The 24,997-nt window shown below is 37.6% G+C and overlaps 1 protein-coding gene across 9 annotated transcripts in view; it reads left to right on the forward strand.

Moving 5' to 3' along the window:
• C6H8orf34 (chromosome 6 C8orf34 homolog) overlaps nucleotides 1-22,441 on the forward strand; it is a 498,572-nt gene extending 476,131 nt beyond the window's left edge. For 7 of the 9 annotated variants that reach the window (XM_089335333.1, XM_089335332.1, XM_089335329.1 and 4 more), the window contains 2 exons: nucleotides 8,421-8,480; nucleotides 21,547-22,441. In XM_089335333.1, coding sequence (XP_089191459.1) covers nucleotides 8,421-8,480; nucleotides 21,547-21,554 — 68 coding nt within the window. In that variant the 3' untranslated portion in view covers nucleotides 21,555-22,441. The remainder of the gene's footprint in view (nucleotides 1-8,420; nucleotides 8,481-21,546) is intronic. The other 2 variants (XM_089335331.1, XM_089335330.1) reach the window with 1 other exon arrangement.
• Nucleotides 22,442-24,997: the final 2,556 nt, after the last annotated feature.

A 24,997-nucleotide genomic window follows, 5' to 3' on the forward strand; every position in this document is an offset into this window, starting at 1 on the left:
TTGGCCTGGTTCAGCCCTGGCTATTGCAGACACTTGGGGTAGTGAAGTAGCTGATAAAGAACTAACTCTCTCTATGTCTGTATATCTCTACATATAATTCATTAAAATAAATAAATAAATCTTTTTAAAAGGAGTAACTTTTAAAGGTTTTGAAATGAATGAAAATGGAAACTCAACATTCCAAAATCTATGGTATATACAAAAGCAGTACCAACAGGGAAGTTTATAGAAATTGATTCTTGCATCAATAAAATCAGAAAGTTCACAAATAAATAACTTATCACTGTACCTTAAAGAATTATGAAAAACAAGAACAAATCAAAGTCAAAATTGGTGGAAGGAAAGAAATACTAAAACCTGGAACAAAGATAAATGGAACTGAGACCAAATAACACCAAAAAGTCAATGAAATATAATTAAGAATTAGTTATTTGAAATGATAACCATAACTGATAAACCCTCGCTAGACTTATCAAGAAAAGAGTGTGAGAGGATTCAAATACATAGAAACAGAGATGAAAATGGAAACATTAAGACCGATACCACAGAAAAACAAATGATTATTAGAGATTACTATGAACCAATATATGTAACAAATCTAGCCACCTAGAAGAAATGGACACACTCTTGAATAAATATACCTTACCATAATTGAATGGTGAGGAAATACAATACATAAACAAACTAATAATGATTAGCACGTTTGAATCAGAAATAAAAATCTTCCATCCAAGAAAAACCCAAGACTAGATAGCTTCATTTCTGATTTCTACCAAATTTTAAATAAAAAATCAACAGCAATTCTTCTTAAATTACTACAAAAAAAGAGAACAGGATGGAATTAATTCAAATTCATTCCATTGAAGCCAACGTTGCCTTAATACCAAACCAGAACAGGGAATAACATAAAAAGAAAGCTACAAGCCACTATTCTTGATGAGCCTAAATGCAAAATGCTTAACAAAATACTTGCCCATAGAATCTAACAGCACATTGAAAAGATCATTCACTATAATCAAGTGGAATTCATCCCAATAATGGAAGGATGGTTCAATATAAGCAAATCAATAAACACAACACCTCAATCAGAATGAAGGACAAAAAAAAAAAATCAAAAAATCATCTCAATAGATATAGAAAAGGCATTTGATAAAATTCGACAACCATTCATGGTTTTAAAAAAAATCATGCCAAATTAGGTAGAGATGGAAAATACTTCAGCATAATAAATGAAATAAATTAAATACCAACAGTTGGGGCTGATATTATGTAATAGAGTGAGTTTAAGTGACCACCTGGGACACTAGCATCCCATATTGCCACAGTACATGTTCTGGCTATTCTACTTTTGATACAGTTCCCTGTTAATAGCCTGGGAAAGCAGCAGAAGGTGGCCTAAGTTCTTGGGTCCCTGCCACCTACATGGGAGACCAACATGAAGCTCCCAGCTCCTGGATTCAGCTTAGCTCAGCCCTGGCTGTTGCAGCCACTTGGGCAGTGAACCAGCAGATGGAAGATTTCTCTCTCTATTTCTCTCTGTCTATATATCCCTCCCACCACCACCTCATTCTCTGCAACTCTTTCAAATAAATAAATAAATGTTTAAGAAAAATGAGAGCTAACAATATATTGAAGGTTTGCTCTCTAAGATTTTGAACCAGACAAGGATGCCAACTTTCAGCACTTTTATTCAACAAGGCATTGAAATCCTAGCAAAGCAATTAGGCAAAAGAAAGAGATAAAAGGCTTCAAAATTGTAACAGGGGAAGTCAAATTGTCACTCTTTGCAGATGACATGGTGTTATTCATAGAAAACCCCAGAGACTCTACCAAAAAGCTATTATAACAATAAAGAAGGGGCCAGCGCTGTGCATCTGCATCCTATATGGGCGCCCGTTCTATTCCTGGCTGCTTCTCTTCCAATCCAGCTCTCTACTGTGGCCTGGGAAAGCAGAAGGGGGTGGCCGACTCCTTGGGCCCTGCACCCATGTGTGAGACCCAGAAGAATCTCCTGGCTCCTGGCTTTGGATTGGCTCAGTTCGGGTCATTGCAGCCATTTGGGGAGTGAACGGTAGATGGAAGACTTCTCTCTTTCTCTCCCTCTCACTTTCTATAACTCTACCTCTAAAGTAAATAAATAAAATCTTAAAAAAAAAACAATAAAAAATTTCAGCAAAGTTGTGGGATACAAACAATGTACAAAAACAGTAGCATCATAAACACTAATAGTGAATCACTTGAAAACAATAAAAATATCAATCTCATTTCCGATAGCTACGATAATACAAAATAAAATACTGTGGAACAGTGGCTGGCAGTGTGGTGCAGCTAGTTAAGCCATTACTTTCCATGTTGGCATCTTACATTCAAGTGCCAGATTAAGTCCTGGCTACTCCACTTTCCACCCAGTGTTCTAATGTGCCTGAGAAGGTATGGAAGATGGCCTAAATACTTGGGCTCCTGCCACCCATGTGGGAGACCAAGATGCAGCTCCTAGATCATGGTTTTGGCCTTGACCAGACCCAGCTGTTGTGGTCATTTGGGGAGTGAATCAGCAGATGGATGATCTCTCTCCCTCCTTCTGTCTCTGTAGTTCTCTATTTCACATAAAGAAATAAATCCTTCTAAGAATGTGCGAGAATGAATTTTTAAGAGTTACTTATTTATTTAAAAGGCAGAGTTAAAGAGAGGCAGAGAGAGAGACAGATTTTCCATCCACTGGTTCACTCTCCAGATGGCCACAATGGTAAGAACTGTGACTACCAGGAGCCAGGAGCTTCTTCTGGTCTCCTTTGTGGATGCAGGAGCCCAAGGACTTGGACCATCTTCTACCACTTTCTCATGCCATATCAGAGAGCTGTATTGCCAGTGGAGCAACTGGGACTAGAACTGTTGCCCATATAGGATGCCGGCACTGCAGGCAGTAGCTTTACCCACTATGCCACAGTGCTGGCCCCAGACAATAAATTTAATCAATGAGATAAAAGATCTCTATAATGAAAACTATAAGTGATTGATGAAATAAATTGAAGATGACACAAAAAATAGAAAGACATTGTGTGTTGATGTATTGGAAGCATCAATATCATTAAAATATGTATATTACTCAAAACGATTTAGAGTTTCAATGCTATCCCTATAAGAATCCCTATTATATTTTTCACAGAACAAGAAAAATGCTAGTAAAATGTGTATTAAACCATAAAAGATTCCAGTGGCCAAAGAAATCTTGAGCAGAAAGAACAAAGCAGGAGGCATTATCCTACCTGGTTGTAAATTATATTAGAAAGCTACAGTAATTAAAACAGCATGGTTTTAGGCATTAGAAACAGATCCACAGACCAATTGAACAGAATAAAAATCATGGAGGTAAGCACATCTACAGCCAACAGATCTTTGACAGGGGTGCAAAGAGTGTGCATCTGAAAAGAATAGTCTTTCAATAAATGGTGCTTGGAAAACTAGATATACTCATGCAGAAGAAATCTGACCCCTATTTTTCACCATGTACAAAAATCAATTAAAAATGACTTAAGACCTAATTGTGAGACCTGATAACTTGAAAGTATTTGAAGAAAACATGGAGAAAACCCTTAAGACTTGAAATGAGTAAGAACATTCTAGATTAGGTCCCACATTCACAAGAAATAAAAGCAAAACTAGACAAATGGGATTTCATCAAGTACGGAGTTTTTGCATGAAAGAAAAGCAATCAGCAGTGTGAAAAGACAATCTACAGAATGCCAGAAAATATTTTCAAGCTTTGTGTCTGCCCGGAAGTTAATATCCAGAATATATAAGGAACATAAACAAGTCAATAACCAAAAACCAAATATTTCAATTAAAAGTCGGGCAGTAGATTTTAAACAGACATTTCTCAACAGAAGACACACAACGAATGCTACTGAACCTAAAATCATCAAAAGAGCTGGTGGCCTGTAAGTGCTATTTCTTTGCTGTAAAAGTAACCTTGTCCACAGGCCTATGGCAGCAGGCTAAAAAGTGTGAAAATAGTTTAACATTCTGAGTTGACAGAGCTTTAATAATGTACAGTGATTTCTAAATAGTTCCTGTTTTTTAACACTTTAACAGATGCCATTCTAGGTTAAACTGGGTTTGTCTGCACTAAATTATATGCAGAGTTAACTTGAATCTTTTATGGATTATGCATTGATTCTAACAAAAACTGTCATGGCCTTAACAGAACTCATCTTATTAATATAGTATAGTTCTTTAAAGCACATAATTTATATTGAATACAATTTCATTTGTGAAACTGTAAATAAGAGCTTTTGTACTAGCCCAGTATTTATTTACATTGCTTTGTAATATAAATCTACTGCTTTAGAGCTGCATGCAGTTTACAGTCGTACATACTGCTCATCTGTTCTTCATCTGGCATTGTTATGATTGAGTGATCTCTACGTTTGATTCCAGAGGCTATATTGAGTTTTTGAGTAACATTGATTTATCAGATTTAATTTGCTGATGGAAACATTTGTCTCACGTTAATAACTTTTTTTTAAGAACTTACTTGTAAATACTCTGGAGTTTCTAATTTGTGATGTCTTTGTATTTCTAAGACATACATTCCAAAGAGCTCTAACTATGATTGATTTTGATTACTACAGAAGGTTCTTTACTGGTCTCAAACTCTGGATCTTGGATTGGAAAATTTTCTAATGTCATTCTCTGAAAATTAAAGCAATTGCTCCTATTTTTAGCAAAGCTAAATCTTGCTTATGGGCAATTATGTTGTTTTCATGAACTGTAAATAGGAAGTTGAATTTCAGAGATAGGAAGGGCAATTCTGGATAATTTCCCACTCTGTTTTAATTAACTGAAGTCTAAAAGGAAAAAAAAAATAGCAAATGAGGATGGGTAGTTTTTTATTCTAAGTAGTTTTTATTTTTTCCCCTATTCTTTTTTTTTTTTTTTTGGTCTTACTGTTGTATCTGTAACCAATCTATACATCATGAGTTGAGTCAGAACCCTTAAAATATCTTTTTTTTTTTTTTTTGACAGGCAGAGTTAGACAGTGAGAGAGAAAGAGAAAGGTCTTCTTTCCATTGGTTCACCACCCAGATGGCAGCCAGGGCCGATGCGCTGCACCAGTCCAAAGCCAGGAGCCAGGTGCTTCCTCCTGGTCTCCTATGTGGGTGCAGGGGCCCAAGCACTTGGGCCATCCTCCACTGCCCCCCAGGGCCACAGCAGAGAGCTGGACTGGAAGAAGAGCAACCAAAACAGAATCCGGCACCCCAACTGGGACTAGAACCCCGGGTGCCAGCGCTGCAGGTGGAGGATTAGCTTAGTGAGCCATGGTGCCAGCCAGAACCATAAAATATCTAATAGATGTCTTTGTTGTCTCCTGGCCTCCGAAATGGGCTGTTGCAGTATCGCAGGCACTTCCTGGTCCTCAGTTGTCTCACCATGACATTATGCCCTCTTGAAAATACACTTCCAGTTTTGTGCACCTTGTGAAGACCAGGCTTGTGTTCAGTTTGGCAGCTGTGGAAGGAGGTGCTAATCTCTTAAAACACCATTCCTGACTATTCCATGAATTCTGTTCAAGCATATTGTACAGAGACATGCATTACAGCTTGACAGAATATTTGCTTTTTGGACTCTAGCTCTGTCAGAAGTCAAGGAAAGGTTTTTAACCACTTAAGTCTTTGCAAAAGAGGAAGTTCTCCCCTTTCAACCAATTCAGCTTTGTTTTATATTTCATTTAGTCTTTAATTAACTGGTACTTTGCAGTAACTTGTATATAAAGTGCTAGAAGATCATGTTTCCCATAGTGAATAATGGTTAATAAAAATAAATGCATACCTAGAGTTATTTCTATGGTATAATTTATGGTCATTAGTTAAAAGTTCAAAACATGAACTGTTAAAAGTACTTTGAAGTACTTTCATACACCTCCCTAATAATTGCAGATACAATCAAAAAGTTATATCTTGACACACAAATGGATTACACCAAATTTTATATAAATATTTTAGGTTCTCTAGGTGTTCAGGTTTTAAAATTAGAAGATACCATGATGATTTATTGGCATTTGTATTTACGTATTTCCCAATGGTTAGCCCATCTTATGCACCCTGTGAGTGAGTTTGGAACTTCCTGTCATGTAACATTTCTCTAGTCCATGAGTTTACAATATTACAAACTGTATTATTTCATCTAGTCCATTGCTTAATCTGTGTGTTTTTTTTTTCATGAATGATTATATTGTGGTTACTATGCTAGCATGGCAGTAATTCAGATAGCTTTGTGTTGGGTGGTGGTTTTTTTTAAGTACTTTGCATGAAATACTTTATAATGATGGAGTTGCCTTTTCTTTTTGTCTTGTGATGTTTTTTGAAATAAAATTAATATTTCATGCAAGTAGTACTATTATACCCATCTTAATTACAAGTGTCTTACTTGTACTGTATCACATTCCATACATTCATTTAATTCTTAATAAACTGTTCACTTTTTTTTTTTAAAGAAAGACATACAGATAGCCAGCAGGTACATGAAGAGATGCTCAACATCACTAATCATCAGGGAAATGCAAATCAAAACAACTCTAGTAAGGTTGGATATTACCAAAAAGACAAAAGATAAACAGTGTTGGTAAAGATGTGGAGAAATGGGAATACATTCACACAGTTAGTGGGAATATAAATTCAAACAGCCACTGTGGAAAACAGGATGGAGGTTTCTCAAAAACTAAAAATGGAACTACCATATGATTTGACCATCCTTTTTCTGGGTATAGAAACAAAGGAAATGAAACTGATCTGTCAAAGTTCAGCTGCATGTCCATGTTTATTACAGCACTACTCAAAATAGTCAAGAAATGGGAACAACTTAAGTATCTATGTACTGATGAATTAATGAAGAAAATGTGCCAATAATACACAAGGGAATATTACTCAACTATCAGAAGGATGAAATCACGTCATTTCCAACAACATAGATGGAAGTGAAAGTCATTATACTAAGTAGAATAAGTCAAGCACAGAAGAAAAATATCCAATGACCTCACTCATATGTGGAGTCTAAAAAATAGGTGATGTCATGGAACTTAAAAATGTAATTGTGGTTACCAAACGCTGGGGAGGGCGGTTGATTGACAGGTAGGAGGTAAAGCTAGATAGATGTAAAAAGTCTTGGTTTTCTATTGGACAGTAGAGTGACTACAGGTACTATTAATATGCTGTATATTTCTGTTTTTCAAAAACCTGGAAAATATGATTTTTGACACTTTCACTATTAATAAATGTTAAATATTTGAAAAGGTGAATATATTTACCCTGATTCAATATTACAAAATATATACATCACACAGTATCCTATAATTATGTACATTTTTATATATCTCTTAAATATTTTTAATAAAAATTTTACAGATTCAAAAAAAGAAAACATGTATTCAAATATCTTTGGTGGATATCAAGTTAAATGATTTTCTTACTTTTAAATGATGTCTTACTTTTATGAGCTTTTAAAACAATGCTATGTATTTTGGTCCTCCAAAACTCAGATATACTATGCTTTCCAAATTTCCTTGACCAGCGAGTTATTTGTTTGTGGACTATGTATATTAGCCCCTCTTAAGGGTAGTGATCCAAGATATGCTTTGAAAAATCTGAATTTAATCTTTCCTTTCTCTTTAATGTGCATGGAATTGTATCTCACATTATTTCCTTGTTTCACATGCTTTACGTTGTTTTATGTTTTGCTTTGTTTCTGCTGCTCCATAACCCTCATAGTCATATGTCCCCTGGTTCTACTAGGCACTGCTTTTCCCTTTCTTCAGAGATAGTCTCACATTCCACTCTTCTGCCTCAGGGCTATATTCAGAGGAATTATTTTTAGTATGTAATGCTATGTACCAGGCATTAAAAATGGTGTATGTGTGTGTATATGCAGTACCTTTTAGAAATCTCATAACTTCATGATGGCAGGACTAATTTAGAAATCCTATAGTATGTAACACAAATGTGTGATGAATATACAAGGCTAGGGTAGCAACCCATAGAGCTTTGCCTTCCCACCTAACCCATGTTAAGCACCAGAATTATGACTGCAGTTTAGTGAAGGGGGATTTCCACCTTCTGTGTGCATCTAGAACACTACCCAGGGAGGAAATTTTGCCCTAGATGTTTTTTAAAGGATAACAAACACTTACTTTGAAAGTGATTCAACTGTGGAATGAGACTAAATATACCATTAAAGTTAACTTACATGTATTTGTAGTTCACCATATATAATACAATTTTATAATTTATATAATAAAAGCATAAAATTATATTAATTTCAATTAATTTTCATAAGAAATTTGCTAACTCCCTAGGGAATTTTGTTTGATAGATTTTGAAATTTTGGTCATGGTGCAGCATATTATCTCTTTTTCTTTCATTGTGCAGGTTCTGCTGATCTTCTTCTTTGTGTTCCATGCTCTTCTTGTCCTACCCTGATCTACTCTGGTATGTTTGCTCAGGGCAGTTACTGTTAATGCAATGTAATCATGGGTACTACCTAAGCTACTAAAATTTCAGAGATTTCTAAATACATACTCTTCATGACTTAATAAGAAACGATTTCCATCAAGGACCCTGTATAACATTTCTCCTTTTCCCTTTCATAATCTCAAGTTCTCAGGGTCCTCATTTAATCTATATCCTCTCATGTCTAGGTGAGGGAATGGGGATTTTTAAACTCCTTCCCCATAAAAGGAAATTAACTTCTAGATCTATATTCCCTCACTGTGCATACCATGGAGTTTATGACACCATTAAATATCTCCTGGAGTTACAGCATCTCAGTCATTTCACATCCATGAACATAAGGCTACTGTAGGAATTGGTCAAACAAGGTTAAAAAAAACAGAAAGAAGGACTGGTGTACAGTTTGTTCATAGCACTCATAGACTCACAGAATATCAACACTTAAAAGAATTTTAGAACTATTTTCTACTCTTTTGATCTGATGATGGCCTCATCTCTTCAAAATTCCTACCCAATGAACATGCAGACTCTACATTACCAACTTGAACACCTCTTGTAATGGCAGTTAATCGTATCACTGGGTTGGTTGTTCATTCCATTTTGTTCTGTTCTAGTTATCCATTGACCCAATAATTCTATATTACAAAATCACCTAAAGTGATAATTTCTACAGTGCAACACCATATAGCTATCACAATAGTATAAAAAATGTAGCACACATGTAAAAATTGGGAACAGTCTGCTTACCAACAAAAGAAGACTGATTAAAAATATAGCAACTTATATAACAAAAATCTGTGAATTCATTATGACAAGAATATAATAATGAGATATACATCTATAAATATATATCTATATTCTGATATAATTGTAGAGATGTATATCTGGCTTGGAATTTTTCATAAAACAAGTCACAGACAAAATACTAAATGTAACTCATTTTTGCTATGTATAATGCACAGACACATATACAATAGTAAGGTTATACTTTCAGAAGACTGTATGGTTACAAAAAGTATCATCAGTAATTGTCTCTATGTAATATACTTAGATCTCTGTTTATCTACAATATTTCAATAGTAAGGATGTGTTGCTTAAGTTGTAAAAATGGTTTAAATATTTAAAAGAAATTAGTCTTTTATTTTAGTCCTAAATATTAATTTTTATAACTGCCTTCTTTCTGGTTCTATATTCTATTACTTCGAATCACAGACAATATTTGTACTCTTCCATATAATAAGTCACTATAAGCTTAAATTTTCTTTGTGTGACACATCAATATACTGCTACTCAATTTAAGAGCTCTAAAGAAATAAATCAGTAATGTGACCCATTGTTAATGAAGGCCTAAAATGGAGTAGGTAGTATGTAAGAGAATAGCATATGTCAGTATCATGGGTGATACGATATCCATCATACTTTTTTTTTTTTTTTTTTTTGACAGGCAGAGTTAGACAGTGAGAGTGAGAGACAAAGAGAAAGGTCTTCCTTCCATTGGTTCACCCCCAAAATGGCCACTACGGCTGGTGCGCTGTGCCGATCCGAAGCCAGGAGCCAGGTGCTTCCTCCTGGTCTCCCATGCGGGTGCAGGGACCCAAGCACTTGGGCCATCCTCCATCGCCTTCCCGGGCCACAGCAGAGAGCTGGACTAGAAGAGCAACCGGAACAGAATCCGGCACCCCAGCTGGGACTAGAACCTGGGGTACGGGCGCCGCAGACAGAGGATTAGCCTAGTGAGCCGTGGCGTCGGCCTTTCATACTTCTTGTCATTACAGAACCTACTATGTTGTATAGAAAACACACAATGAATAATTATTTACATAAAATACTCATGATTACTGTTATAGAGGCAGTAGGGTGACATAAGTGCATGCAGGAAGTGAATTCAACCTTGCCTATCATTCAAAGGGCCCAGAATAAATAATGTTTAAGGCTAATACATAAAGGATTTCGGGAGTTAATAAGGAAAAGAAGTTGGCTGTGGAGCAAGGATATAGGAGAGGTTAGATATTTGGTGTAGTAGTTAAGACTCCTTTTTGGGATGCCCATGTCTCATATTGGAGTGCCTTAGTTGGAGACCTAGCTCTACTCTTAATTTCTGCTTCCTGCTAATGTGCGCTCCTGGAGGTAGCAGATGATGGCTCAAGCACTTGAGTCTCTCCCACTCATTTGGGAGACCTGGATTGAGTTCTGCAATCCTGACTCCAGGCTAGCATAAATGTGGCTGTTTCAGGTATTTGGGGAGTGACCATCAGATAGGAGATCTATCTATCTGCTTGTCTGCCTCTCTGCATTGCAAATGATGAAAATAAACTAAAAAAGAGAGAGATAGGGTATAGTATAGCCACACTAACTTCAGCTGCCCTGGGATATGAAAAGAACAAAGGGAGGACCATGTTTCCAGGGACATGACTGATGGAATTTTTTTGCAAACAACTGAAAAAACAACAAAGATTCTGTGGGACAAAAGGAGAGAAGCTGTGAACTACCATCATGCCATGACAAGGTAGGAAGAAATCACCATGTGCGCTGCTGCTCAGAGCTTTCTCTGAGAGGTAATTCCACAATCACACACTGACTTTTACTTCAGCCTGAGGAGCTGACCCCAGTCTGAGCAACTGCCAGGCCTGGAGCAGGGAAGCCAAACTGCTTCTTCCCTTCCCTTACTCCCCTAGAGCACCATACTCAGCACCAAAAAGTAAGGCAATGCTCTTCTGTTCTGCTAACACAAGTATTAGAATCAGCATCATGAGCAGATGCCATTTTCTTAAAGAGAAATGAGAGGAGACTGCAGCAGCCTGTGTCACTGGTCATATTGCCAAAGGAAGAATGCTGCAGACCACATGGATTTTGTATCTGGCTTGGAGCACTAGTGGGGTGCAGGGTGCCCACCTAAACACATGAAATGAGGGTACATTGCCTGTATTCCATTTCCCCAACAAAGGCTCTCAACAAATAGCAGTGAAGAGGCACCGTCTTAAAAGGAAACTGCAGTCTTCTGCTGCTCTCATATGTGTGTTTAGGAGATTTTATCTGAGTGATAAATCCATGGTGCCCACTGACCTTGAGTCTGACTTGCGGGGTTGGCAGGGGAGAAGCATCTACTTAAGCCTCCTTTCTATTCACTGGCCCCTGTACACAAACTGTCAAAGCAGAATGACAGGAAGCTGGCTCTGGTAATGCCTCAGCTCTCTTAATGGACAAAGGAGCCTGAGAGTGGATACCTTGCACCCTGTGGCTGTGGGAGCCCTGTGCACTATGACTGTGGGTATTCTGTGACTGCACACTAGGAAGTGGAGTGTAGCTGGGTGTCTGGGCAATCACTGTGCCTGACTTCAGAGGCTCATATTTCTCCTAGTGTCTGAGGTGAGTCATTCCAGCATGTTCTGTGCTCACACTGAGGGCCATACAGATACTTGTTGTGGTTCTTTGGAATGTGTGGATAGGGTGTGTGTCCACTGCATGGTTGTTTTAGGCATTGATCACCTTGGAAAAGACAATTGAAGAGACCTACCATACCCAATGTGGGTGTCACCCTGGACTCTTGCATCATACCCAAGCATTGACCAGAGTTCCCTGTATCACCAGCACATATCACTGAATATCCACTGAAGGACCAAAACACTTCACTAAGCAACAGAGGCATATTTCAAAGACAAAATATATCAGGAGAAAACCATCAAGTATTTTCACAATACCTAAAAAAACATTGAAATATGAGAAACATGAACAAAGAATATGATATGACTCCCCTAAGAGAACACAACAGAGCTTCAATATTAGAAGTGAAGACAGATATTGATGAAATTCCTGAAAAGGAATTTAGAAAAAAGATGATAGAATTACTTAAAAGCAATGAGAAGCAAATTCATGAGTTAAAGAAATACATACATGACATGAATGAAAAACTTTCACATGAGATAGAGCTATTGACGAGAAGTCAAGCTGAAATACAAGAAACAAAGAATTCAATATGTAAAATATAAATACAGCAAAAAAATCTTAACAACAGACTTGGTGAAGCAGATGAAGAATATCCGAGCTAGAAAATAAATCTTTGGAAATATCTCAGACCATAGAAGAAGGAGAAAGAGGAGGAGGAAAGAGGGAGCAGGGAGCAGGGAGTAGAGAAGGAAGGGGAGGAAGGAGGAGGAGGAGGAGGAGAAGGAGAAGGAAAAGGAAAAGGAGAATAAGGAGGGGAGGAGGAGGAGAAGGAAGAGGAAGAGGAAGAAGAAATTAGAAAAATCAAAAACAATGTTGGAGATTTATGGGAGACTATCAAATAACCCATTATATGGGACTTCGGAGTTCCTGCAGAAGTGAAAAGAGAGAACAGAATATAAGGCCTATTCAGCAAAATAATAACAGAAAACTTCCCTAATTTGGAGAACTAAAGGGAGGCATAAGTACCCGAGGAACATAGAACTCCTGATAGACTTGACCAGAAAACACCTTCACAATGAAATAGTGTAGTCAAACTTTCAACAATAAAGCATATAGAGAAGATGCTAAAATGTGCAAGAAAGAAATGCCAAATTACCTTCAGAGGATCTCCAATTAGACTGCTATTTGATTTCTCATCAGAAACCCAACAGGCTGGGAGAGAATGGACTGACATAGTCCCAGACTTAAAAGAAAAAAAAAAAAAACTGTCAACTCAGAATACTGTACCCTGCAAGTCTCTCATTATGAATGAACATGAAATAATGACTTTGTTTATCTTGTCACCACTCCCACAGTCTTACAAATTGTCAGTATATGCTACACACAGAAACACAGAAAGATAATCATCATTATAAAAAAATGTGAAGACAGAAAATCTCCTAGTAAAAGTAAAATGGAGGGGCCAGCTCCGTAGCTCATATGGTTGATCCTCTGCCTGCAGCGCCGGCATCCCAAATGGGCACTGGGTTCTAGTCCTGGTTGCTCCTCTTCCAGTACAGCTCTCTGCTGTGGCCTGGGAAGGCAGTGGAGGAGGGCCCAAGTGCTTGGGCCCCTGCACCTGCATGGGAGACCAGGAGGAAGCACCTGGCTCCTGGCTTCAGATTGGCGCAGCGCATCAGCCCTGGCAGCCATCTGGGGAATGAACCAACGTAAGGAAGACTTTTCTCTCTGTCTCTCTCTCTCTCTCACTGTCTATAACTCTACCTGTGAAATAAAAAAATTAAAAAAGTAAAATGGAAATGCAGAGCAATCAAAAGTAATTATTTATGGAAAATGGCAGGGCCAAGTCATTACTTACCAATCATAACCTTAAATGTAAATCAGCTAAATTGTTCAATTATAAGATACAGACTGGCTGAACTATTCTTTTTAAAAAAGATTCATCTGTTTGCTCCCTGCAGAAAACACAATTCACACACAAAGATATAGGAAGACTGAAATTGAAAGCTTGGAAAAAGATATTCCATGCTAATGGAAACCAAAAAAGAGCAGGAGTAGACACTCTGATGTCAGACAAAATAGACTTAAACACAAAAACTTAAAAGAAACAAAGAAGGCATTATATATTGATTAAGGGATCAATTGAACAGGTAGTTGTGACCATTGTAAAGGTATATGTACCCAATATTAGGGTGGCTGTCTATTGACAAGCAGTAAAATGGATCTAAAGGAGACATATATTCCAATACAACAATAATGAGGGACTATAGCCCCCCACTTCCATCAATGACAGATCAACTAGACAGAAAATCAACAAAGAAACAACAGAGCTAATCTACACTATGGAGCAAATGGACCTAATTGATATCTACAAAATATTTTATCCCATAGCTGAAGAATGCACATTCTTTTCACCAGTACATGGTACTTTCTCTAGGTTATATCACATGCTAGGCCATAAAGTAAATCTCAACAAATTCAAAAAATTGGAACTCATACCATGGATCTTTTCTACCACAATGGAATGAAGCTGGAAATTAACAACTCAAGAAACTCTAAAAAATATGCAAACATATGCAGATCAAACAACATGCTCCTGAATGAACAGTGGGTCATCAAGAAGGTCAAATTTTGAATCAAAAAATTCTTTGAAACAAATGAAGATGACAACATAACATATCAGAACCTATGGAATGCAGTAAAAGCAGTGTTCATAGAAATTAGTGCCTACAAGAAATTGGAAAGGGATCAAACAAATGATCAAAAATGCTTTTCAAGGACCCAGAAAAGCAAGAATAATCCAAACTTATTATTAGTAGGGGGAAAGAAATAATTAAAATTAAATAAGAAATAAAATTGAAACAAAAAATGATACAAAGGATCAGTGAAATGAAAAGCTGATTTTTTGGAAAAATAAACAAAATTGACAGACTATTGGCCCAGGGAGATAAGTCCCAAAGAAATGAAAGCATAGATGAGAAAGGATATGTAACAATGGGTACCACAGAAATAAAAAGAATCATCATGAATTAGTGCGAACAGCTGTAAGCCAACAAATTGGGATATCTAGAAGAAATGGATAGATTTCTGGACACATAAAATCTACCAAAATTGAGTATGAAAACATAGAAATGGACCAATAACCTAGATAGACATTGAATCACTAGTAAGGATCCAATCAACAAGAAAAAATCCCAGGACCAGATGGTGTCACTGCTGAATTCTACCAGACTTTTAAAGAAGACACATTCCAGTCCTTCTCAAACTATTCAAAACTATTGAACGTGATGAAATCCTCCGAAACACCTTCTATTAGGCCAACATTACCTTAAATCCAATATCAGAAAAAAGATATACCAAATAAAAGGAACTATAGACCAATTTCCCCAAAGACCATAGGTGAAAAATTTTCAACAATATACTATCTAATCAAATGCAGCAACACATCAGCAAGGTCATTGACTTGTACAAAGTGGGGTTTATCACTAGCATGCATGAATGGTTTAATATATGCAAATAAAAATGTGATAAATCAAATAAGCAAAGTGGGGAATAAAATCATATTTCTATTTCAATAGATGCAGAGAATGCATTTGATAAAATACTAACATCCTTTCATGACAAAAACCTTCAGCAAATTGAGTGTAGAAGCAAAATTCCTTTACACAGTCAAGGCAATATATGACAAATCCAGAGCTATCATATTGAGTGGGGAAAAGCTAGAAGTATTTCTGCTAACATCTGGAAACAGACAAGGGTGCCCACTTTCACCATTGCTATTAAATATAGCCTGGAAGTTATAGCAAAAGCCATTAGGCAAGGAAAAGAAATAAATGACATACAAATTAGAAAGGAATAAGTCAAATTAACAGTGTTTGCAGATGATTTGATCTAATATATATAGGGAAAAAAGATAACACCAAGTGATTTTTGGAACTCTTAAAAGAGTTTGATGACATAGCAAGATATAAAATCAACACACAGAAATCAATAGCCTTTGTACACAAGACAATGCATGGCTGAGAAAGAACTTGTAAGATCAGTGCCATTCACAATAACTAAAAAAGTTTAGATACCTTGGAATAAATTTGACCAGGAAATGAATCTCTACAATAAAAATTACAGAACATTAAAGAAATAAATAAAAGAAGACACACAAAAATGGAATAAACTTCTGTGTTTGGAAATGGAAGAATTAATACCATCAAATTGTTCAGACTATCCAAAGCAATTTACAGATTCGGTGTGATCTTGATTAAAATACCAACATTCTTCCTAGATCTAAAAGAAACAATGCTAAAATTCATATGGAATCACATGATATCCCAAGTAGTTGAAGCAATATTAAACAACAAAAACAAAAACAAAGCTGGAGCCATCACAAAATGAGATTTCAAGACACACTACAGGGCAGTAATAACCAAAACAACTTGGGACTGGCACAAAATATGGAACAATGGAATAGAATAGAAATCCCAGAAGTCAATCCACGCATCTACAACCAAATAATCTTTGACAAAGGAGCTAAAAAACAATCCCTGGAGAAAGGACAGTTTGTTCAACAAATGGTGCTGGGGAAATTGGATCACCATGTGCACAAATATTTAGCAAGACTCCTACCTTATATCTTATACAAAACCCAACTCAAAATGGGTCAAGGATCTATATCTCTGAACTGATACCATTGAATTATTATAGAAGAACATTGGAGAATCTCTGCAAGACATTGACATACACAAACACTTCAAAGATCTTAGAGACACAGGCTATTAAAGCAAAACTTCACAAATTGGATAACATTAAGCTGAGAAGTTTCTGCACTGTAAAAGAAATGCTCAACAAAGTGAAGAGGCAACCAACAGAGTGGGAGAAAATATTTGCAACCTATGCAACTGGTAAAGAAATAATATCCATAATCTATAAAGAGCTCAAGTAACTCAACAATAACAAAGCAAACAATCTAGTTAAGAAATAGAGAAAGGACTTATACAGGCATTTTTCAAAGGCTGAAATTCAAATGGCCAAGAGATAAATGAAAAATGCTCAGGATCACTAGCTATCATGGAAATGCAAATCAAAACCACAATGAGGTTTCACCTCATCCCTGTTGGAATGGCTTTCATACAGAAATTAAAAAAATAAAAAAAAATACTGGTGGGGATGTGGGGGAAAGATATCCTAATACAGTTGGTAGGAATGTGAATTAGACATTGTGTGAGATAATATGGAGATTGTATAGAATGCTGAAAATAAACCTACCCTATGGCCCAGCAATCCCACTCATTGGGATTTACCCAAACAAAATGAAATCTGCATATGAAAGAGTTATCTGTGCCCCCATGTTTATAGCAGCTCAATTCACAATAGCTAAGATATAGAATCTGGCCAGTGCCTTGGCTCACTTGGCTAATCCTCCGCCTGTGGTGCTGGCACACCAAGTTCTAGTCCAGGTTGGGGTGTTGGATACTAGTCCCGGTTGCTCCTCTTCTAGTACAGCTCTCTGCTGTGGCCCGGGAGGGCAGCAGAGGATGGCCCAAGTGCTTGGGTCCCTGCACACGCATGGGAGACCAGGAGGAAGTACCTGGCTCCTGGCTTTGGATTAGCACAGTACTGGTCATAGTGGCCATTAGGGGAGTAAACCAATGGAAGGAAGACTTTCTCTCTCTCTCTCTCTCACTGTCTATAACTCTCTCTCTCTCTCTCTCACTGTCTAACTCTGCCTGGAAAAAAAAAAGATATAGAATCAACCCAGGAGCTCATTAAGCAATGATTGGATAAAGAAAATGTGGCATATATACACTATGAAATACTACTGAACTATAAAAAGAATGAAATACAGTATTTTGCAACAAAATGGATGCAACTGGGAATCATTATACTTAGTGCAATAAGCCTATCCCAACAAATATCATATGTTTCCCTGATGTATGATAACTAATAGAGTGCAAGAATATGTAAAGTATACGAGCAAAATTAACATTTTTGAGGATTGATTATTGTTTTTTTTTATTTAGTAAATATGAATTTCCAAAGTACAGTTTATGGATTACAATGGCTTCCCCCCATAATTTCCCTCCCACTCGCACCCCTCCCATCTCCCGCTGCCCTCCCATTCCATTCACATCAAGATTCATTTTCAATTATCTTTATATACAGAAGATCAATTTAGTATATATTAAGTAAAGATTTCATCAGTTTGCACCCATACAGAAACACAAAGTGTAAAATACTGTTTGAGTACTAGTTATAGCATTACTTCACATTGGACAACACATTAAGGACAGATCCCACATGAGAAGTAAGTACACAGTGACTCCTGTTGTTGACTTAACAATTTGACACTCTTGTTTATGGCGTCAGTAATCTCCCTAGGCTCTAGTCATGAGTTGCCAAGGCTATGGAAGCCTTTTGAGTTCGCCAACTTTGATCTTATTCAGACAGGATCATAGTCAAAGTGAAAGTTCTCTCCTCCCTTCAGAGAAAGGTACCTCCTTCTTTGATGGCCCTGTCCTTTCCATTGGGATCTCACTTGCAGAGATCTTCCATTTAGTTTCTTTTTTTTTTTTTTTTTTTTTTGCCAGAGTGTCTTGGCTTTCCATGCCTAAAATACTCTCATGGGCTCTTCAGCCATATCCGACTGCCTTAAGGGCTGATTCTGAGGCCAGAGTGCTATTTAGGACATCTGCCATTCTATGAGTCTACTGTGTATCCCGCTTCCCATGCTGCTTTCCCAGGCCACAGAAGAGAGCTGGATTGGAAAAGGAGCAGCCTGGACTAGAGCTGGCACCCATATGAGATGCCAGGGCCCCAGGTGGAGGATTAACCTATTGCGCCATGGTGCCGGCCCCACCGCTGCTCCACTTCTGATCCAGCTCTCTGCTATGGCCTGGGAAAGCAGATGGCCCGAGTCCTTGGACCCCTGCACCAACATGTGAGACCTTCAGGAAGCTTCTGGCTCCTGGCTTCGGATTGGCACAGCTCTGGCTATTGCAGCAAACTGGGGAGTGAACCATCGGATGGATGACCTTTCAGTCTCTCTCTCTCTACCTCTGCCTCTCTCTAACTCTGCCTTTCAAATAAATAAGTCTTTAAAAAAACAGTGAAAGAAAGGGGTGTAGGAAGTGCACTTTCTGGAGAGAATCAGAAAGAAAACCACACTGGAAATCTTATAACAGTAGGAGGAATTCCATGGACCTGTGTGAAGGGTGCAGATGCGCAACACAAATGCGGGCACAGCCTACAACTACAGCGGCCAAGAGTTGGAGTGGGTGGCAGCTTGGAGATGAAGATGAGACTGGACTGCAACAACCCATGGTGAAACAGCTCGAGGGAGATTATGGTGTGTCAGGACTGGAGCCCTGGAAACTAGCGGTTGAGAGTGGTTGCAAGTGGTTGCCTGCAGACCCAGTGAAAGCAGAGGGGGCCTATTCTTCTTGCTCCAACTGCAGCATGACAGTGCCTGCTGCCCAGCTGAGAAAGACAAGGCATCATTTTGGGTCCAGGTGGCAATGATGGAGCAACATTTGGACAGTGGTTCTTGTGTTCCTGTGTGATCCAATGATTCTAGCAGAGGGGGAAAATCTGTAGTCTTCACTGACTTTGAGCCTGGCTTGGAGGTGGCTGGGCAACCATGTAGAATGGTGAGGTGCCCCCAGCCTCCTATGATAAAAACACCTAGGCAGAGTGGTTTCGTTGAAAATCTGACTTTCTTTTGACTAGACAGGTTGGGGGCGACAGAAATATTTGCACCAGGTGACTGTGGGAGCCCTGTGTGCTGAGACCAGGGGGACTCAGTGGTGACATAAGAAGGTGCAGGGAGGGGCTGGGTCTCTAGGTAATCACTGGGAGCAGCTCCACGCACTCACTCTGTTCATAGTTAGGACTGAACAGATGATCTCTGTGATTCATACTGTGGGATGGAACACATTGGGAGCTAATACTGGGCACTGAGATCTACAGTGCTCACTTGGGAGTTACCCTGGATACCTGTCCCACCCTGGAGCCCTGACTAGAGCTCCCTGGACACACTCATCACACATGTCTTGATATTCACTGAAAATGCAGACATCCCACTAAGCCACTAAACCACAGATCAAAGATAAAAGCCATCAGAGGGGGGGAAAATCACAAATGCCTAAAAACAAACACAAGAAATTCAAGAAACAAGAAGCAGGAAAACACCATGACTCCCTGAAAGGAACATAACAACATTTAAATATTAGAATATGAAGATGAGGAGATTGGGGCAATGATGGAAATGGAATTTCAAAAAATTAATCATAGGACTACTCAAAAGCAATCAAAAGCAAAACCGTGCACTAAAGAAAACATCAAAACAGCATGAAACTGGTACAGAAACAGATGGATAGACCAATGGAACAGAATAGAAGCACCAGAAATCAACCCAAACTTCTGTAGCCAACTTATATTTTATCAAGAATCTAAAGCCAATTCCTGGAGTAAGGACACTCTACTAAATAAATGGTTCTGGGAAAACTGGATTTCCACATACAGAAGCATGAAGCAAGACCCCTACCTTTCACCTTACACAAAAATCCACTCAAAATGTATTAAAGACCTAAATCTACGACCTGACACCATCAAACTATTAGAGAACATTGGAGAAACCCTGCCAGATATAGGCACCGGCAAAGACTTCTTGGAAAAAACTCTGAAGCACAGGCGGTCAAAGCCAAAATTAACAATTGGGATTGCATCAGATTGAGAAGTTTCTGTATGGCAAGTAAACAGTCAGGAAAGTGAAGAGGCAACTGATAGAATGGGAAAAAATGGTTGCAAACTATGAAACAGATAAAGGGTTAATAACCAGAATCTACAAAGAGATCAAGAAACTCTACAACAACAAAACAAACAACCCACTTAAGAGATGGGCCAAGGACCTCAATAGACATTTTTCAAAAGAGGAAATCCAAATGATTAACAGACACATGAAAAAATGTTCAGGATCACTACCAATCAGGGAAATTGTACATCAACAGTCAGCACAAGAGCTGATCAAGTCACTGTAGGGGGAACATTTCATTATATTCCTAAATCTGTATATATGAAATATATGAATCTTGCATAACTTAAATAAACTTAAAATAAAAGAAATCTGCATTAAAAATAGCCCAACTGGGTTCTCTTCTTGCCTCCTTCTCTTCCTTCCTTCTTCCCCTCCTTCCTTCCTTCTCTTTCCTTCCTTCCTTCTTACATTTCTTCCTTCCTCCCTCTTCTCCCTCTCTTTCACTAAATAAATATTTTATAGAGAAAATTTTCATTGTAATATATGGGTTGAGGCCCTGAAAATACTTTGCAGATTGATCATCTTCTCTCAAAATGTTTATGTTCTAATTAGTTATTCTTAAATATTAAATATTAACTGGCACACAGAACAATGAAGAAAAGGTAAAGAAAATAATCTAGAAATGTGGATAATTTCCTTTTCTGTCCTAAGATGATAAGAATTTTATACAAATACCAGACATTCTTGCACTGAAAGCAAAATGTGGTTAATAAAGCTAGTATTCTAATGTTAGTGCTATTGTCAAAGTTTATACAGTATAGAAGAAACATGAGCATTAATGCTCCAATTTAAAAAAAAAATGCTGCATGTGGACATATTATTAAGTACCTTTTTCATTTTATTTCTCCTCTACAGGTTTGTGAAACAAGCAGAAGAAGTCGCAAGTGATCCTTAAACAAATTGCAATTAGTCAAATACTTATATATATATATATATATATATTCCTTATTTTATTTACTAAGTGTAATCATTTAGAGAATGGTTATTTTTATAATATCAATAATAAAGTTCTGTTGTAACAAGGGGGTGCCCAAGTGTGTATTCAGGAAACACTAACTGTGGCAAAGGATGCTGGGGTGGCCAGGATGCCTGCTGCACTTTGACACAGCTAATGTCCTGGCTCTACATTACTTTATATATAGTTGTTAAGATTAATATTTGATATATTAAATATTGCCTGATTCAAATAACTTGGCTTAAATTTTTCTGTATTTTAACTTGTCTGAGGTTTTCTACTTCTATTTTTATAATATTTTCTCATTTTTTAGATTATAAACATTACTTACCCACCTGTACCAAAATGTGCCCTAGAGGTCTCAGTGGGAGTTAGATATTCAGTACCATCACCTGCCATCTACTCTGTTTGCAGCCACGAGAGGCATATTCTCCATGCTGATGTTTCCCATGATTATTTCCCCTATTCTTTTCAAGCAATTAATTGATATGTTAATCAGTAAAGCAAATCAATAAGTAATGAAATGCATGCCCACAAATAATATGCAATGGAAATCATTTGACCATTTATCCAATTATTAAACCCAACTAAAGATTATCCAATTTTAATTTGATGTATGCTTGCTTTGGAATGTGTTATGCATTGATGCTAAATTAATGGATCTAAGTAAATCTATTGAGCATATCTAATATCTGTTTTATCTTATCTCAATTTAAGTTTGCTTTTTGGACCTTAAAGCATAAGGTTAAATTATAAAATTGCCTGTATTGCTGTCAAAAAATAAATGTTAAAGGCCACAACATGGCTGAAAAGAGCATAAACAGTGAAATCCCAATTGCAAGATTTAAGTCATATTCCTAAGTATAGGATGTATAATGTTATAGGTAATATAATAAATATTCTGACAATAGCATGTTCTTGTGTATAGAAATGAATGACACTAATTTTCATTAAATTTATTAGTGTTTATAGGTAGAAATAAATACTTAGAAAACAGCACATTTTTTAACAGAAAGAAGGCAAATGAGTACGTTTTGGTGGTCAGAACATTCCTCTACTTAAAAATTCTTACCATGAGGAATATTTCTTCAAAAATATACAACCGAGGATTCAAATATTTTCCCTAATGGGAAACAGCCTTTCTTTAAAACTCATCACCACTAAGGCCTTTGTTGAAGTCGTACCTTCCTCCAGCCTTCACTTGCTTGGTTTTTCTCCTTCTCTTGCCCATTGACCTTCCCCTAGAGCTAGTTACTCTACTAGGGGTAGCATCAAACTCTGTAATCAGTTCCGCCAGAACATCAGAGGGAGTATTGCTGAAGTTGCAGTTCACAACAAAGGCAAGCACTGCTTGAAGTAGAGGTCCAGTGGATCTGAATTCAACACCAATTGTTGCAGAGGTCACTGGGCCATTCAAAGGGGAAATAAGGGAGAAAGGAAGGGAAACAAAATCAGGAAGGTGGACATTCATAAAAATGGAAAAAAGAGGCTTGTCTATGTGGCTCTCCTCTGGGTTTGCTAATTGGTCCTTATATAAGTTAGATTTCTACCATCTCTGGCAGACTGCAAGACAGTAGCTATATTGGGTATTGGCAAGAACAAATACTAGGAGACAAAAAACTTTATGAAACATTCACATGATCATTTAGTTTCATTTTCCATGACATTTTTTGAAGCCCCATATAGTGACTTCTTTTCACAGTCTTGAGCTTTTTTAGGCAGAACCTAATGAAACTGAAGTTGTCATCCTAGGTGCAGCGTTGGGCAGTTAGTTTAAGTATTTGCTCGTCTTTTACTATGAATGACAAGACTGGATGAAATAATTCATGTTGAGAATCATAGGTTTATATCGAGACAAGAATCTTCAACAATACCAGCTAGGCAGGCCACACAATACACACGCACACACACACACACACACACACACACAAATGTATACATATACTTATATTTTATCAAATGCTTTTAACTATTTTCATAGGTCAAGGTCAGTGAACAACCAGATCTCAAATTTGGAAATTTCTCCATGTTGCTATCTAGTTTTCTCTTTGAAGCTGCACACATGAAACCTGATATTTTTGGTTTTTCGAGACACTCCTTATACACCTTTGCCCCTTTTGTGTTTCTGTACAATGCTCCAGAATTATTGCAATGGTAAAACTTGAACCCACCCCCTCCCCCAAAAAAGAGGGCTTCTTGAAATGCTTCTCAGATTCCCCACTGCAAGATCACTTCTGTGGACAGATGACTTTAGACTTTATGCCATGGCCTCTGGGTTTCCCTGCATATGACTCTTGTAGCCTCTGAACTTCCAGATACAGACACCAAACCCTTATTCTCAAAGCCCTGGTAGCCTTACAGGGGAAACAACAATCCAAACATAGAATTTGAGAAAAATGTGATGTGCAATGATAAAAACACTTATGTGTGGGACTACTGTCTATGGGAATATACAAGAACAGCTGCAAATGTATTTGGGTTCTTTAATTGCAAGGAAGTGAGTTATGTGGTAAGCGGAAATTAAAGGCTTGCTGGATGTGATGAAGCCTCAGCTATTCTGTAATGATTAGATAGAGTCAACTGAGCAATGAAGGCAGGTATGATGGTCTCACTAGCAGCAGTGAAGAATCCTGTATGGAAGTCTGAGTAGGCAGACTGCATGAAACTGAGTGCAATGAATGTATTGCAATTATCAAAACATAGAGAATATGGTCTGATGCTATTGATGGAGTAGAGAAGTGTGCAGGGACTGAGCTGGAAAAAAATCACATTAGACATCCACAGGCTCTGGCTCATCATCAGAGTCCTGGATACTTGAACTCTAGATCTGGGACTAGGATTAAGTTGGACTGAGTTGGATACTAGTCATCAGTATTTTTTTTACAAGCTTCTCACTTGAATCTGAGGAACAGACATAGATAAAAGTGATTGTTGGAGAGAGTTCGAGATTTTCAGCAGGTGGAAGAGAGGGAGGATCTCTATTCAGATGAATAGTTAGGTCAGATCACTCTGGCAGCTGTGAAGAAAATGGCAGGTGACACAGGAAATGAGCAAGCACAGGAATGAGGAAACCAGGAAGCTGCTGCTTTAGGAACTAAAATGAGGAAAAAAATAGGTCTATTTAGGAAGGCAAAATAAGTTATTGACCTAATTGTAGTTGGGATATCCCAGAAACAGGGGAGGAGTTGGAATCAAAACTTCTTTAATTGGTAACTTTTGTGGAATTGTTGCACATAGAAGTGATGGGTAAGTTGCTGTCAAAAGTTTCTTCCAGCTTATGCCCCAAACTACACATGCAGGAGTGACAATAAGGCAACAGAATGAAAAATTGTGTATTTGCTGATAGAAATT

This window comes from Oryctolagus cuniculus, chromosome 6 (assembly GCF_051225735.1).
Source record: "Oryctolagus cuniculus isolate XC-2025 breed Fujian yellow rabbit chromosome 6, ASM5122573v1, whole genome shotgun sequence".
NCBI classification, from domain to species: Eukaryota; Metazoa; Chordata; class Mammalia; order Lagomorpha; family Leporidae; genus Oryctolagus; species Oryctolagus cuniculus.